The 14,099-nt window shown below is 37.2% G+C and overlaps 1 protein-coding gene across 3 annotated transcripts in view; it reads right to left on the bottom strand.

Moving 5' to 3' along the window:
- The window catches only part of CFTR (CF transmembrane conductance regulator), a 169,696-nt gene that overhangs the window by 39,828 nt on the left and 115,769 nt on the right, over positions 1 to 14,099 (bottom strand). For all 3 annotated transcript variants that reach the window (XM_082692270.1, XM_082692269.1, XM_082692268.1), the window contains 2 exons: positions 13,520 to 13,747; positions 10,009 to 10,109 (listed from right to left, as the gene is read on the bottom strand). In XM_082692270.1, coding sequence (XP_082548396.1) covers positions 10,009 to 10,109; positions 13,520 to 13,747 — 329 coding nt within the window. The remainder of the gene's footprint in view (positions 1 to 10,008; positions 10,110 to 13,519; positions 13,748 to 14,099) is intronic.

The following is a 14,099-nucleotide window of genomic DNA, read 5'->3' on the forward strand; positions in this document are numbered from 1 at the left end:
GATTTGAAGGAAATGGCAGCATACCAAACTATTTTTAGTCTCATCTAGTTGTTTTCAGTTGAGCTTTTTATTTTAACTTAATCCTTTTTCTAATTTAGAATATCTATTAACACTGTCAGGTGATATGTAAAAACCACTGTGCCACTGGACGGAAATTCAGATTTGGTAATTCTCAGAGTGACTGTAGACTGTGGACAAGCTGCCTCTTCCTGGGCAGTGAAGGGTGTTCCCGAGGAGGAATGAGGAACAGCTCTGCCTGGCCCTCTGACAGGAAAAGTCTCAAAGTAGCCATTACCAGCTTAGGTGAGAGCATTTGTCTTAGATTTTCAGAAACTAACGATGAAGGCAAAATGAGACTCAGACGCTGAGATGCTCAACATGTTCTTCATGTGAAGAGGAAAACCTGAGGTCATCTGTACAGACTTCTACAAAATTAAAGTTTAGCCAAAATGAGGTGGGATTTTTACTTGAGAAATGGCTGCTTTAAATTTCTGGTTTTGCTAAAAATAATAATAATAATAAAATTAATTAACTAGTTAATTAATCTCTGGTTTTGTTATTTAAATTTATTATGCTCCAAAACTTCTCCCAAATCAATCTTTAACACCGAATCTCATTATCTTTATATTAACTTCTCAAGTTTCTAATCTAAGCATCAGAAGAACAAAGTCTTTAGGCAATGTGATGGTTAATGAAAAGAAAGCTCCACAGCCTTATGACAACCTTATTTTATAAGTGATGTGTTCAGTGGAGGGGGGAGGGGTGATTCCTGACTTTCCTTTTCCCTCTCTGTTGATGGTCAGTGAAGAAAATTCTTTTTTTTTTTAATTTTTTATTTTTTATAAACATATATATATATATTTTCAGGTTAATTAACATATACATTACATCACATATTTACTCAGTTTTATAGTGACGAGAGCACATGTGTTCTACTTAACGAATTTCACGTGTACAATAAAGTTTTAGTAACTATAACCACCATGTTATACATTAGATATCCTGAACTTATTTATCTCATAACGGAAAACTGGTACTCTTTGACCAAGATTCTTCATACATCTCTTTTTCTTTGCTCTTGAGCTTATGCTTGCTGCTTTTTTTCTTTTAAACATCAAATTTAAAGAACTCAAAATTTGCAGTCTTCAGAGAAATCCAATTTTATGAATTCAACATCTTTTCAAAGGTTTAGGGACTACAGAGCTAAGGATACCATCTTCTATCATCTTGTTTGCCTCATGCTTTTACAGTCTTCTACAAGTCCTCCTGAGCTGGGAAATGAATTCTGTCTCCTATTTGAGCTGCCCTTGTGGGGAACAGCTGGAGCAGGTAAGTTCTTTTTCTAACTTCTCCTGAATTTGGAGAGATATAGCATTCTGTAAATTGTTAAATTATACTAGGGATGTTTTAGTTAATTTTGACAGAAGCTAAATTAAAAGTTATCGGGGTAAAATGGGAATTTATTGATTCATAATACTGAAAAGTCTAGATATAACATTGGCTCCAAGTTTGATCCAGGAGTTCTCATGACATTATCAGGACTAGATTTTTCTCTGATTTTTTTTAAAATTTTTCATTTTTTATAAACATATATTTTTATCCCCAGGGGTACAGGTCTGTGAATCACCAGGTTCACACACTTAGTGAAGAAAATTCTTAAAAACCTTTTCTAGAATAAGTCAGAAAGCCAGACTCCCCTCCTCCACAAAAATATTCGCTCTATTTCCTTTTATCCTTTGGGTTGTGTAGAAAACAGGGCATTAAAATTATGCATGGACATCAAAACTATATGCTTAACACCAGAAGAGTTATGATAATAAAAATATATTTCCTAAGCCCGACGTCTAGTGGGCAACACTTACAGAGATTTCACAACTGGTTTTTATAGGAGAATCACAAGAAATAAATGTGAGGAGAATCATTGGCAAAACTGATACAAGGTGAAGAACTTCACACATTATATTTTCGAACAATGAAGTATACAAAAGGGAGGTTTTACATCGTAGATCCTTCCTGCTAGGTCCAAACAAAATGTTTTTCAGGACTCACTAATACAACCTGTGACCCAAAGCCACATTACAGTCATTAGCATAATCTTTAGGCCATGCACATAGACTTATGAGATAATGGTTATCATGTAAATATTTTCTCTGCCTAAAACATATTCCTGAAACTTTAGTCTATCCTTCTGTGTCTATCACTTAGGCTCCTAGAGCATTAAAAAGTCAGTCAAGGACTGCATTGTTATAAATTATTAACAGCATAAGTGAGCTACTTATAGTGCACTATACACTCTAAGTCTTTGTAAATTATTATACCCTGCTAGCTACACAAACTGTTTACTGCAAACCTGTGGTAAATCACATGGCAAATCAATATTACCTTTTCTGACTGCAAGAAGTAATAGAAATGGTGTTCTTTAAATAAGAGAAAGAAAGTCCATCACAGCTAATGACAAAAGGAATAACCTAAGAAACACAGAGGTATCAAATATGTTGGTGTCTATTTTCGGTAATTAACAATGTCAGTAATCATGGTTATACTAAGTGTGCCAATAGGCAGGAAAAACTCTTAAATTTTAATTTGAAAAATACCATATCACTTACTGAATCTACTACTCATACTTGAACTTACACTCTGTCTGGTATTACTATTTTTTAAAAGCAATGACAGGCCATCAGCAAGTACTTAATGAATAAAATTGAGTACATGTGGTATCCATTACAAGTATTTCAAAGAAAATCTCAGGAAGAGGGGTCTAAAGTATCATATCAAAATATTTTTTCAAGGACAGAAAAACAAAGAAAAATATGATATTAAACAATTTTAATGAGATTTTCTCTAAACATCTTAATTTTGAAATATTTTGGCTTCCCCAAAGTACTATTACTAAGCATCATCCTTTTATATCCTATTACAGATATATTAGTTAATATAAAAGGCAAAAATGATTTGCTGGTGGTCCATCAATTCCCAACTAAATTCTATTCCATAGACCAGAGATCTATGGACCAATGGTCAAATCCAGCTACATCCAACTGTTTATATTAGTTTTGCCCTACAAAGGTTGAGTTGAGGAGTTACCATAGAGACCATATAGCTCTGAAAGCTGAAAATAGTAACTTTATAGAAAATGTTTGCTGACCTCCTCCTATGACACACACAAAAAGTCAGAGCTAAAATGAATGTTAGAGAGTATCTACTCCAGTGATTCACAAGTCTAGATACACATTGGAATCACCTGGAACACTTTAAAAAATATAGACATCATCTCCAGCCACTCTGCCCCTGACCAGGAGAAATGATTTCATTGATCTTACAGGACCCCGGGTAATCTATATTGTTGTAAACTTTCCTCATGTGCTGTTGAGGTTGAGAACTTCTGATCTAATCCTTTAATTCTTGGTACAAATGAAAAAACCTAAACCCAGGGAGCTAAAGTGACAGTCGCAAAACTCAACAAATTTTCTCAACTTTCCAACACTCCAGCAGTTCTTTATGGCTCTCATAAGCCTCCCCTACAAATTCAAGACTCTAGAGCGTCTCAATAGCACTTTCTCTGTTGGCTCTAATAACACACTGGTTCAGTTCTTTGTTCCGCTCCAACAACTGCAGTGGTAAATGACTTAATCAGTGGAGTTTAGGGGTGAAGGACAGTGGCAGGTAAGTCTGATTCCTGTGGACATCTGGAATAATACCTACATCTATGTCAATCAAGACTTGAAATCTTTCATGTGAAAGATTAGATTCAGAAGAGAATGTCAGAGCTAACATGGACCTTAAAAACATTTTGTAACCAAACTGTTTCCTTTTACAGAGAGAAATGTGAAGCCCTCAGTGGGGGTGATGACTTGCCTAAGACAACACATCTTGGTGATAAAAGAGTAGAATACAGAATAGAAGAGCCACTCTGTAGGACAGAAAGGACATGTTTGGAGGAAAAGAAGTCTTGGGACAGATGTCATGAATGGAAAACATGCTACAAAGCCTCATGAGGACAGAAAAACAAAGAAAGTTATGATCAACAGACCACTGAAGAAAGGGGGAAAGAGAAGAACTGAATTCTCCCCTCAAATTCTCAAATTCTTGGAGCAAAACTGGATTCAGTACTAGAGAACTGGGCATCAGGTGCAACAAAGAGAAGCCAGGTTCCCCTTTTTTGTTCTCTTGTTGGTTACTGTACCAGTCACTTGATCTTTACTGGAATCCAAAAAAACCAAAAAAAAAAACAAAAAAAAAAAACCCCAGAGGTAATAAAAGGATAAAGGAGAAACAGAGGGAGTCTCTATTGACACAAAACTCTTCTCATATTGCATCACTCTTGCAAGAACTTTCTGGAGCCTCATTACCTGGAATCTAAATGTGAGCCCTGCAGATACAGTGTCTTCCCTCTTGGTGGTTTCCTTCCCCTTGTCTTGTTAGGAACACATAGTACAATAGGCATGTCTTATCTGCTGCTGTAGTTAGAGAATTAAGGAAGCAGGATACTATTCACATGCTCAGATCTTTTAGTTGTGCTCACTAAGTGGTAGACATTCCTGAAAAATACATGAATTGTCAACTGCCTCATTCAAACTGACTTTGAGTGTGGGTAATCCACCAGTCACCAGATAGCTTGATGTTGCTAAGTCTGAAACATCACCTCTGCACCCATTCTAACTCTTATTTATTTAATTATCATTCATTCATGGGTTCAGAAATATAGGTATATACATTGCCTGTTTAAGATATGTAATTGCTTACATAGCTAAAAATAGGACAAAAAGACACCTAAGGGTACTAAAAATGGCAGGTATCTTGTGAGTCCAAAGAAAATAAATTAGTACACAGATTTGTTAAGAATATAAAAAACTGGGTCTCAGAGTGGCTCAGTCAGTTAAGTATCTGCCTTCAGATCAGGTCATGATCTCGGAGTCCTCAGATGGAGCCCCACATTGGGCTCCCTGCCCTGAGGGGAGTCTGCTTCTTCCTCTAACTCCACCCCTCCCCTGGCTAATATATTCTCTTTCTCTGTCTCTTATTCACTCTCTCTCAAATGAATAAATAAAAGTTGCTTTAAAAATATACAAAAATTTAAAACAGTAGCTTTAGCAATAACAAATGTAATTCATTTAGTACTTGAGGTATGGAGTTAAAAGGAATTAATACTTCTTTTTCACCCCATCTACAGAATGGTATAAAATATACAAATCAAATAAATAGACAGACATATACACATATACACATTTATATACATAAGTGAAGAGTGAATTTGAAATAACAGTATTTAAAATATCATGATATCAACTGAAATAATTGGAAATTCCCTAAAAGGGGGTTTTCAGTGGGAATTATTAAATTTGACTTTCTGGCAATTTTATTATTTTTTTAAAAATTTCTGGGTGACTCACAGCCTAGTAATCTGTATCATTCATAAGGTGACAATGTTCAGATGATTTTTCTTTCCAAACTACTATATAAAGCCAGACAAATTAGTAAGTAGAACAGAAGTTGTATTCCCTTTTAATGGTCTCATGATACCACATGTTGTATTTTGAGGAGATTCTAGATAAGAACTTAGGCCCCAAAATGTCAAGTTTACTGGAAGACATTCTTATCACTGTGCTTTCTAAACACAGAGAGGCATCAAGTTGTAGTGTATCTTCAGAGAGTCTGGTTTAGACTAGAGATAGGAATGAGTGATTGAGAGATGGTTTCTATAGCACAGCGTTAGATGGCAGCAGCTAGCGAGAAGACAGAAGAAGGCTGGAATATAGCTAATGTTCAGAGACCTGTAAGAAGAGGAGGGGCCAGCAAAGAGAAGTAAGGAGGAACCCAAGAGGTAGCAGAGACGGTCAGGAGGATCATCATGGTGGTGAGAGAAGAAAGTATCCAGAAGAAGGATTTGTCTATGGCATAAGTACTGCTGAGAGGGTAAGGGAGACAAGGACATTGGACCTGGCAAAATATTTGCCATGAGTCATGGGGCTGATGCAAACAAAGAGAAGTAGGCTCTGGCAAGAATGGGAAGGAGGAAATGGAGATAGGCCCTCTTTCAAGAAGTTGTGCCATAAATAGATCAAAGAAAAGAGGTGCAAGTTATACATCAAGGGAAGATAGTTTTATGATGGGGACAGAGGTCCCACAAAGAGCAGTTAATTGCGTGTTACTCGCCTTTAAATGGGAATAAAGACACAGAGGGAAGGTAGGGCATATAAGTAGAGGTGAACAGGCTGGTGCCACTGGTAGAAATAAGGAAATTCTTGTTGGTTGCATCTGGTTTTTTCTATGATGTAGCAAGGTCATTGGCTGAGAGTGCAGGAGGTAGAATCACCAGAGCTCCCAAGAAAAGATAAGAAGGTGGGAAAGAACTATCTTAGGGAATATAATGAAGAATTTATTAGGAATATGTAATCAAAGGGTTTTTGGTCAGCTTTGAGTGCTGATAACTGAGATGTGCAGTCAGTTACAAAGTGACATGAAGTAACAATGAGGAGGTGTTATCATCCAAATATTACCCTTACTGGCTGAAAGCTAATAAAATCCAGGCACCTGGGTGTAAGCAAATGATGCGCAGTAAAAGAAAAGTCATTCTGCCGTTTTATAACTTCATAGTTCTGTTTATGTTTGATTCTGTGCCCGTATCTAAACTAGGCTAGAGAGGTAAATGAAATACACTTTCTAAGTCTAGTTTTGTTTTTTGTTTTACAGAGTAGCCCTGTACTGGAAAACTGGAAGTCCATATCATACAAAACTCCCTCTTCACTGCATTTAAACTCAGATCTAAATTCAGTTAAGACATTCAGTAATGTAACATGAGAACACAGTGAATTTCTCCTTCAGAGGTCACAAGGATCTTCTGTGTTAATATCACATAGATGTAGAATTTGAGGGCACAGCTATCTCCCCTCCTATTCACAACATATGCCAGGTGAAAACAACAAGATTACTGTACAACTTTAGTAGGGATAGAGGTAAAAAAGGTAATTAATATTAATAACTAGATGAATGTCCACAGGGGCCCAGGAAAGACCGCTTGTATATTTGGCAGGGAAATGAAAACTAACATGATCACTTTTTTTTTTTTTTAAGATTTTATTTATTTATTGGACAGACAGAGATCACAAGTAGGCAGAGAGGCAGGCAGAGAGAGAGAGAGGGAAGCAGGCTCCCCGCTGAGCAGAGAGCCCGATGCGGGACTCGATCCCAGGACCCTGAGATCATGACCTGAGCTGAAGGCAGCGGCTTAACCCACTGAGCCACCCAGGCGCCCCTAACATGATCACTTTGATATTTAAACAAAAGAACATGAATTTTTAAAATGAGATCAAATGCAAATATTGATACTTTTCATAGGCTGTATTAAAATATAATAGTTCTTTGCAAAATTCTTTCATGCCATAAGATCAAAGACACAATGTCAAAGCACAGGGTTACAAAGCTCAGGAATGCCCATGTGAAAAACTTAGAGAAGTCAACATACCTTAAACAAACTATTTTTTTTTTACACTAAACTTTAATGGAGATTGGACAAACAGAATAGAAATGTACCAGACAAAGGTTTCAGCATCAAATATATACAGGTTGTTTCATAAACCAAGAAAATTAATACAACAAAGGAACTGTGCAAATACAAGGTGAAGAGATATTTTTAGATAAAGAAGTAAAGTACATGAAAATTTTAATTGTAAAGTCAAAGTTGTAGAAAATTTGAACAAAAAAATAAATGCAAGCACAATACTGATTTATTCCTCTCCTGCTATTTTCCAACAGAAATCTCTTTCTTTTTTTATTTTATTTACTCTCACTTTTATTTATACTCACACTCACAGAGAGAACGAACACAAGTGGTGAGAATGGCAGCAAAGGGAGAGGGGAGAAACCGACTCCCTGCTGTGCAGGGAACCCAATGTTCCCTGCTCGACCCCAAGACCCAGGGATCATGACCAGAGCCAAAGGGAGATGCTTAATGATTGAGCCCCTCAAAAGCCCCTCAACAGAAATATTTCTAAGAATATGAGACCCAACTTTAAAAGTGTAAAGAGTTAAGTGAGGAAATAAATGGAGTCACAGAAAAAGCTAGCCAACCCCCCAAAAAATAACATTCAAGGAAAAGAGAGAAACCTTACTATAAATCGTCTTAGGGTTAAATTACATTTCAAAAAATTAATAAAATGCTTTGCCTAAATAAAATATTAGATACATGGGCAGGCATAAGGCATGAAAAGTTGTTTTTTCCCCAGAGATATTGTTTTATAATGATATTTGTTCTCTTTTTTTTTTTTAAAGATTTTTATTTATTTATTTGAGAGAAAGAATGAGAGCATGAGAACAGTAGGAGGGGCAGGGAGAGTGACAAGCAGACTCCTCTTTGAGGTCAGAGCCCAATTCTAGGCTCCATCTCTCTTGACCCTGAGATCATGACCTGAGTCAAAATCAAGAGTCCGCCACTTAACCGACTGAGCCACTCAGGTATGCCATGATGATATTTCTTCTGATAGGAATTGGTTATAAAATTTTTACAGCTGAATGAACATGTGCATTCTGGGAACATGGGACCTATTAGGAGAGTGGAGAAGGAATCTAGGCAAAAAGTGTAATGATGATGTTATATGTATGGTCATTTTCAACTTGGCTGTCTAGCCCCTCTGCAAACGCAGAATTGGATGACTGATTTTTAAGTACGTTATTCCCGGCAGACTAATCAAAGTTGACAATGCAGCTATTCTTGAAAATCATGTATTTTTTTAACTAACAGTGGGAAATCTGTCCTTCTTCCTTTTACCTCTCATTCTTGCTGCCATGGGATTTGTGCTGCTGACACAGTATTCACTCAGTTATATACTACAGCAGGCTCTGCATTCTGGAGACCCAAGACAAGAGAAACAATGAAACCAAAACATGGTCTTTGTACCCACTAATAAAGTATATAAGTGTGTGGGGATATTGGCCCAAAGAGAGAGAGAGAAAGCAAAAAGAAACACTCTGGGGCGCCTGGGTGGCTCAGTGGGTTAAGTCTCTGCCTTCGGCTCAAGTCATGATCTCAGGGTCCTGGGATGAAGTCCCATATCGGGCTCTCTGCTTGGAGGGGGGCCTGCCTCCCCCTCTCTCTCTCTGCTGGCCTCCCTGTCTGCTTGTGATCTCTCTCTCTCTGTCAAATAAATAAATAAATAAATAAAATCTTAAAAAGAAGAAAAAAAAAAGAAACACTCTAGGAATGAGAAAGGAAATATCACTAAACACTGGAAATTTAAAAACTAAGAAATATAAAAAGAATACTATGAAAAAGATAATGCTGAGGAACTGGAAAACCCAAGACAGGGAAGGGTTTCTTAAACAAGATACCAAAAGATAAAGGGTAATATTAATGAAATTAACTTCGTTAAACTTAGAAGCTTCTTTTCATCAAAAGATACTATAAGCTAAGCCACTGACTAGAGGACCATGTTTAAAATATACAGAATCGACAACCCAGAATTCATAAACTTTCATGAATCAATTAAGAAAAAATTCAGCTTACTACAAAAATGGGCAATTGACAGAAACAAATAATTAACAGAAGAGGAAGCCCATAAGCCAATAAATATGTATTAAGCAGTCCTATCTCTTTAGTAGTCACTTCACATCCATCGGATTGCCAAAACTAAAAGGTCTGACAACCTGCTGAAACTGAGAATTCTTAAACTCTCTTGATGGGAGTATAAATTTATACAAGATATTTGAGAATAATTGGGTACCATCTGGTAAAGCTGAATGTGGGTGAATTCTATAACCCAGTATAGCCATTCCTGTGTATCCATCCCTTGACAAGGGTTTTTCACTGCAGCATAAGATCTTGACTGTGGCTGTCTATGTGGAGAAAGGAAGAGATACAGGTCTAAGCTGAGATACATAGTAGTCTTTGATTCTTCTGTAATGTTTTATTCCTTAAGCTGGGTGTTGGATATGTAGTCCTCTCTTATGTCATTATCTATGCTTTTTGGTTTGTCCAAATTTTTTCATAAAAGTTAAAAAATAATAATTACTTACCAAGCTGTCCACATCTATGCTGGAGTTTACAGCCCATTGCAATGTACCCATGATATTCATGGCTAACGTTAGAATAATACCAACTGCTCCTACTCCTTCACCTATAGGTGGGGAAAAAATATAAACAGGCTTTATGTTATTCTCTCTGCTGTGAACCTCTTTATGCTTCTCCTAGGGCATGCATCATATCAAAGTTACATTCTAATTTTGTGCTAATTTTAACCATCTTTCATCTCAGTTCACCACAGTATCTACCACTAGTAATAATATCTTGCATATAGTTAAGTAATAAACCAATGTTTTAAGTTAAAGAGTGACTGGGACCCTCTGGGTGGCTCAGTTGGTTGAGCAACTGCCTTCAGCTCAGGTCATGATCCTGGAGTCCGGGGATTGAGTCCCACATCGGGCTCCCTGCTCAGCACGGAGTCAGCTTCTCCCTCTGACCTCTCCCCTCTCATTCTCTCTGTCTCTCAACTAAATAAATATTTAAAAAAATAATAAATTACGGGCGCCTGGGTGGCTCAGTGGGTTAAGCCGCTGCCTTCGGCTCAGGTCATGATCTCAGGGTCCTGGGATCGAGTCCCGCATCAGGCTCTCTGCTCAGCAGGGAGCCTGCTTCCCCCTCTCTCTCTCTGCCTGCTTCTCTATCTACTTGTGATTTCTCTCTGTCAAATAAATAAATAAAATCTTTAAAAAATAATAATAAATTAAAGAGTGACTATTAGGAAAGAGTTGCCCTTAAAAAAAAAAGTGTCAGGTATTGAAGGGGCTGCTGGTGTCAGGTAAATACCACGGTCATCTCTTCTACTACTCCTCTGTAATACCTTCAAAGTCTACAATGGGCAATGACAAAAAACTTCGATGTCTGGATGAGGTCCTCCACAAAGAAGTCAAAAGCACGAGGGCACCTGGGTGGCTCAGTTGGTTAAGTGACTGCCTTCAGCTCAGGCCATGATCCTGGAGTCCCAGGATTGAGTCCTGCATTGGGCTCCCTGCTCAGTGGGGAGTCTGCTTCTCCCTCTGACCTTCCCCTCCAATCTCTCTCTCTCTTTCTCTCTCTCCCAAATAAATAAAGTCTTTTAAAAAAAGTCAAAATCAGGAGAAAGGTTTGAGCAGTATCCATTAGATGATTAGATATGCTTCCTGCCTTTGTGAGGAGAACTTTTTCTACTAAGCAGACACTTTGGGGTACAAAGTGGACTTAGGGTTTCATGAGGAAGTCAAAACTCATGGGTCTGCCATTGAGAAAGGGAGAAAACTGCCTTTTATATAAAAAAAAACAAAAAAAAACTACTAAAAAAAAAACGACCAGTTTGCCCAGGATGAATAATACTTAAGTGTTTAATTAGAATACATAGCTTCTATGTATGGGGCTGGAGAGGACCACTAATTTATGACTATAAAAATTTTCTAACAGAAATGTTTTTAAAACTTTAGGTTATCAAGTCTCCATTGAGAGTCAGTCCTGGCAAGTATACTATAGGATAAGATCATTACTGGGTTCTAAAATTGGGGGAAGTAATTTGTCCTATTATTAATTGAAATTTTTTCTTCCACATTTCCTCTGACAGAAGACAAACCATAGACAGTAGGCATGTGCTTTTAATACTAAATCATTTATTCCAAATAGGTAAGATTTATCAGAACCCCAGTATATTACTCATTCTGAAGATTAAGATGAGAGTAAGATAAAATTTTAATAATAACAAGAATAAATAATATAATATTTATGGGTATTTAGTAGGAACCAGCACTATACCAAGTGTTTTACACAAATTATCTCATTTAATAGTCACCCAAACCATATGATAGATAGGTACTGTTATCCTGTGTATTCACAATATGAGGAAAATGAGGGCCTTAGAGAAGCTAACTAGTATGTACAAGTTATCACAGCTGAAGACTAGGAGAAGCGGGATTGCTATTCATCAGGTGGCTAACATTCACTCTGGCTTAGAATCAGGTTTGACTAACTGGTCCTGAACTAAAGTGATCTATCAATGTTTTGACTACCGCCCTACTATATCAGGACTTAATCAGATCCTTAACCACGATTTTACAGCACATGACACATTGTTAACAAATCTTCATCCATTCAGCCCTCTTTGATCTTGTTTCAAATAACTTAAAGGAAAAATTTTAAAATTCTGAGCCTAAGAAGAAAATTGACTATAGTATTAAGGATTTTAGTTCATTTGCCTGTTCACTTATATTCATCACAGAGAGTCATTTCCCACTGCGAGTTGAGAGAAAGATGGATGTGGGGAACCTACTCCTCTCACAGCAGTCAAGGTGAGCCTGTTTTCTGTTCTTTCCAGTACTCTGTACCTGGTCAAAGGAACGCTGCTGTTAACTTCAGGGGCCATAGGCAGTCACTGTGGCACAGCTCTGGTTCACCCAGAAAACCAGTCATCAGAGAGAGAGATAGAATACAGGAAGCAGCCACAGAGGACTACACTCAGGCAGCATCCAGCCACAAGAGATGAGGATGTCTCCTCTGTTCCCTCTGGAGACCCAGCATGTTCCTGCCCTGGGCTTCACGGGACCCTCCTGGGATTCCAGCCTGTGCTTCCTTCTGTTGGAGAAGGATTCTATTTCTAACAACTGAACGATCCCTCAGATTTGGCAGGTACTCTAAATCTGTCCACTGTGGCATGTATAAGCTATTTCAACACTTCTAGCTCAGTTAATTCAGCTTCTTAACTTAGAAGAACTCATTTGTTCATACAGAGTTTCATTGTACTTATGGTGAAAAGTTCTGTGTATTTCACCCAAAGATCTTAAAATTCAAGATCTTAAAATTCAAGACATTATTTTTTTAAGAATATGGTACTTCTGGGCACCTGGGTGGCTCAGTGCCTTCAGCAGGGTCATGATCCCACCCTCCTGGGATCAAGCCCTGCATCAGGCTCCCTGCTCGGTGGGGAGCTTGCTTCTCCCTCTCCAGCTCCCCCATGCTTTTCTCTCTGTCATAAATAAATAAAAATCTTAACAAAAACAAACAAAAAAAGAATATAGTACTTCTATCTAAGTTATTCACTCCTGTGGTAGTTTTTCATCATGTAAAATTCACATTAGGATAGTGAATTGCACAACTGGTAGTAAAAAGAAACAAATTTACTAGGGTGGGGGCATTTTGTGTGCATATGTGTATAAACAGGGATGTTTCTTTCCCCCATTCAGAAAGCACTTGAATAAATGAAATCTATGATTTTTGACACCAGGATTCTTTATCAATATGAGAGTCAAAAGATGATTTTTTTTTCTTTCAATCACAGATTTGTATCTGACCTTCTCTGTGTCTCTTTTTCAAACTGTAAAGCTAAAATAATAGAGCTCTCATTCAAAGAAATTATTTGTCCCACAATAAATGAAGTTTCAGATTAATAAACTCCCTCCAAAATCTATTTAAAAGTATCTAAAATGTTCAACCAATGAGAATGTAGCATTTTTAGGGTTGACAAAGTTTTAAATTAAATGGTCAATTCAGTAGTTAACGAGTTCATATTACCTGTTGTTAAAATGGAAATGAAGGTAATAGCAATGAAGAATATGACAAAAATAATTTCCATTCTCATTTGGAACCAGCGTAGTGTGGATAGGTACAAGAACCAGTTGGCGGTATGTAAGTTCAGAGCCTTGTGAAATAGAGTTTCGAAGTAAGGCTGACGTCCAAAGGCCCGAAGTGTCCATAGTCCTTTCAAGCTTGTGACAAGATGAGTGAAAATTGGACTCCTGCCTGCGAAACAGTCCACAGAAAACAATGCAAATGATGTAGCGATATAATGCAAATTCTTACTACCAGTTACCTGAAAAAGATTAGCTTAAGGAAGAGTAATCATTCACCAAAATCATTGATTAGATGTTTTTCATACTGGTGCCATACTTTGAATAGTTGTCTTTCTTAAAGACATCTTAAATAAATTAGTCTCCTTTGTTACTTGGCCACCATGGATAGGAGCTTATCATAAAATCAATACCATGTTTTATTTATATTTCTTGGCTACCCTAGCTAATCCTAAATTTTAACAAATGATTTATTAATTTATTCTAAATTAATCACTGCTGAGAGAAAATGTTTTTTTAAAAGA

Source organism: Mustela nivalis, assembly GCF_964662115.1.
Source record: "Mustela nivalis genome assembly, chromosome: 12".
NCBI lineage: Eukaryota > Metazoa > Chordata > Mammalia > Carnivora > Mustelidae > Mustela > Mustela nivalis.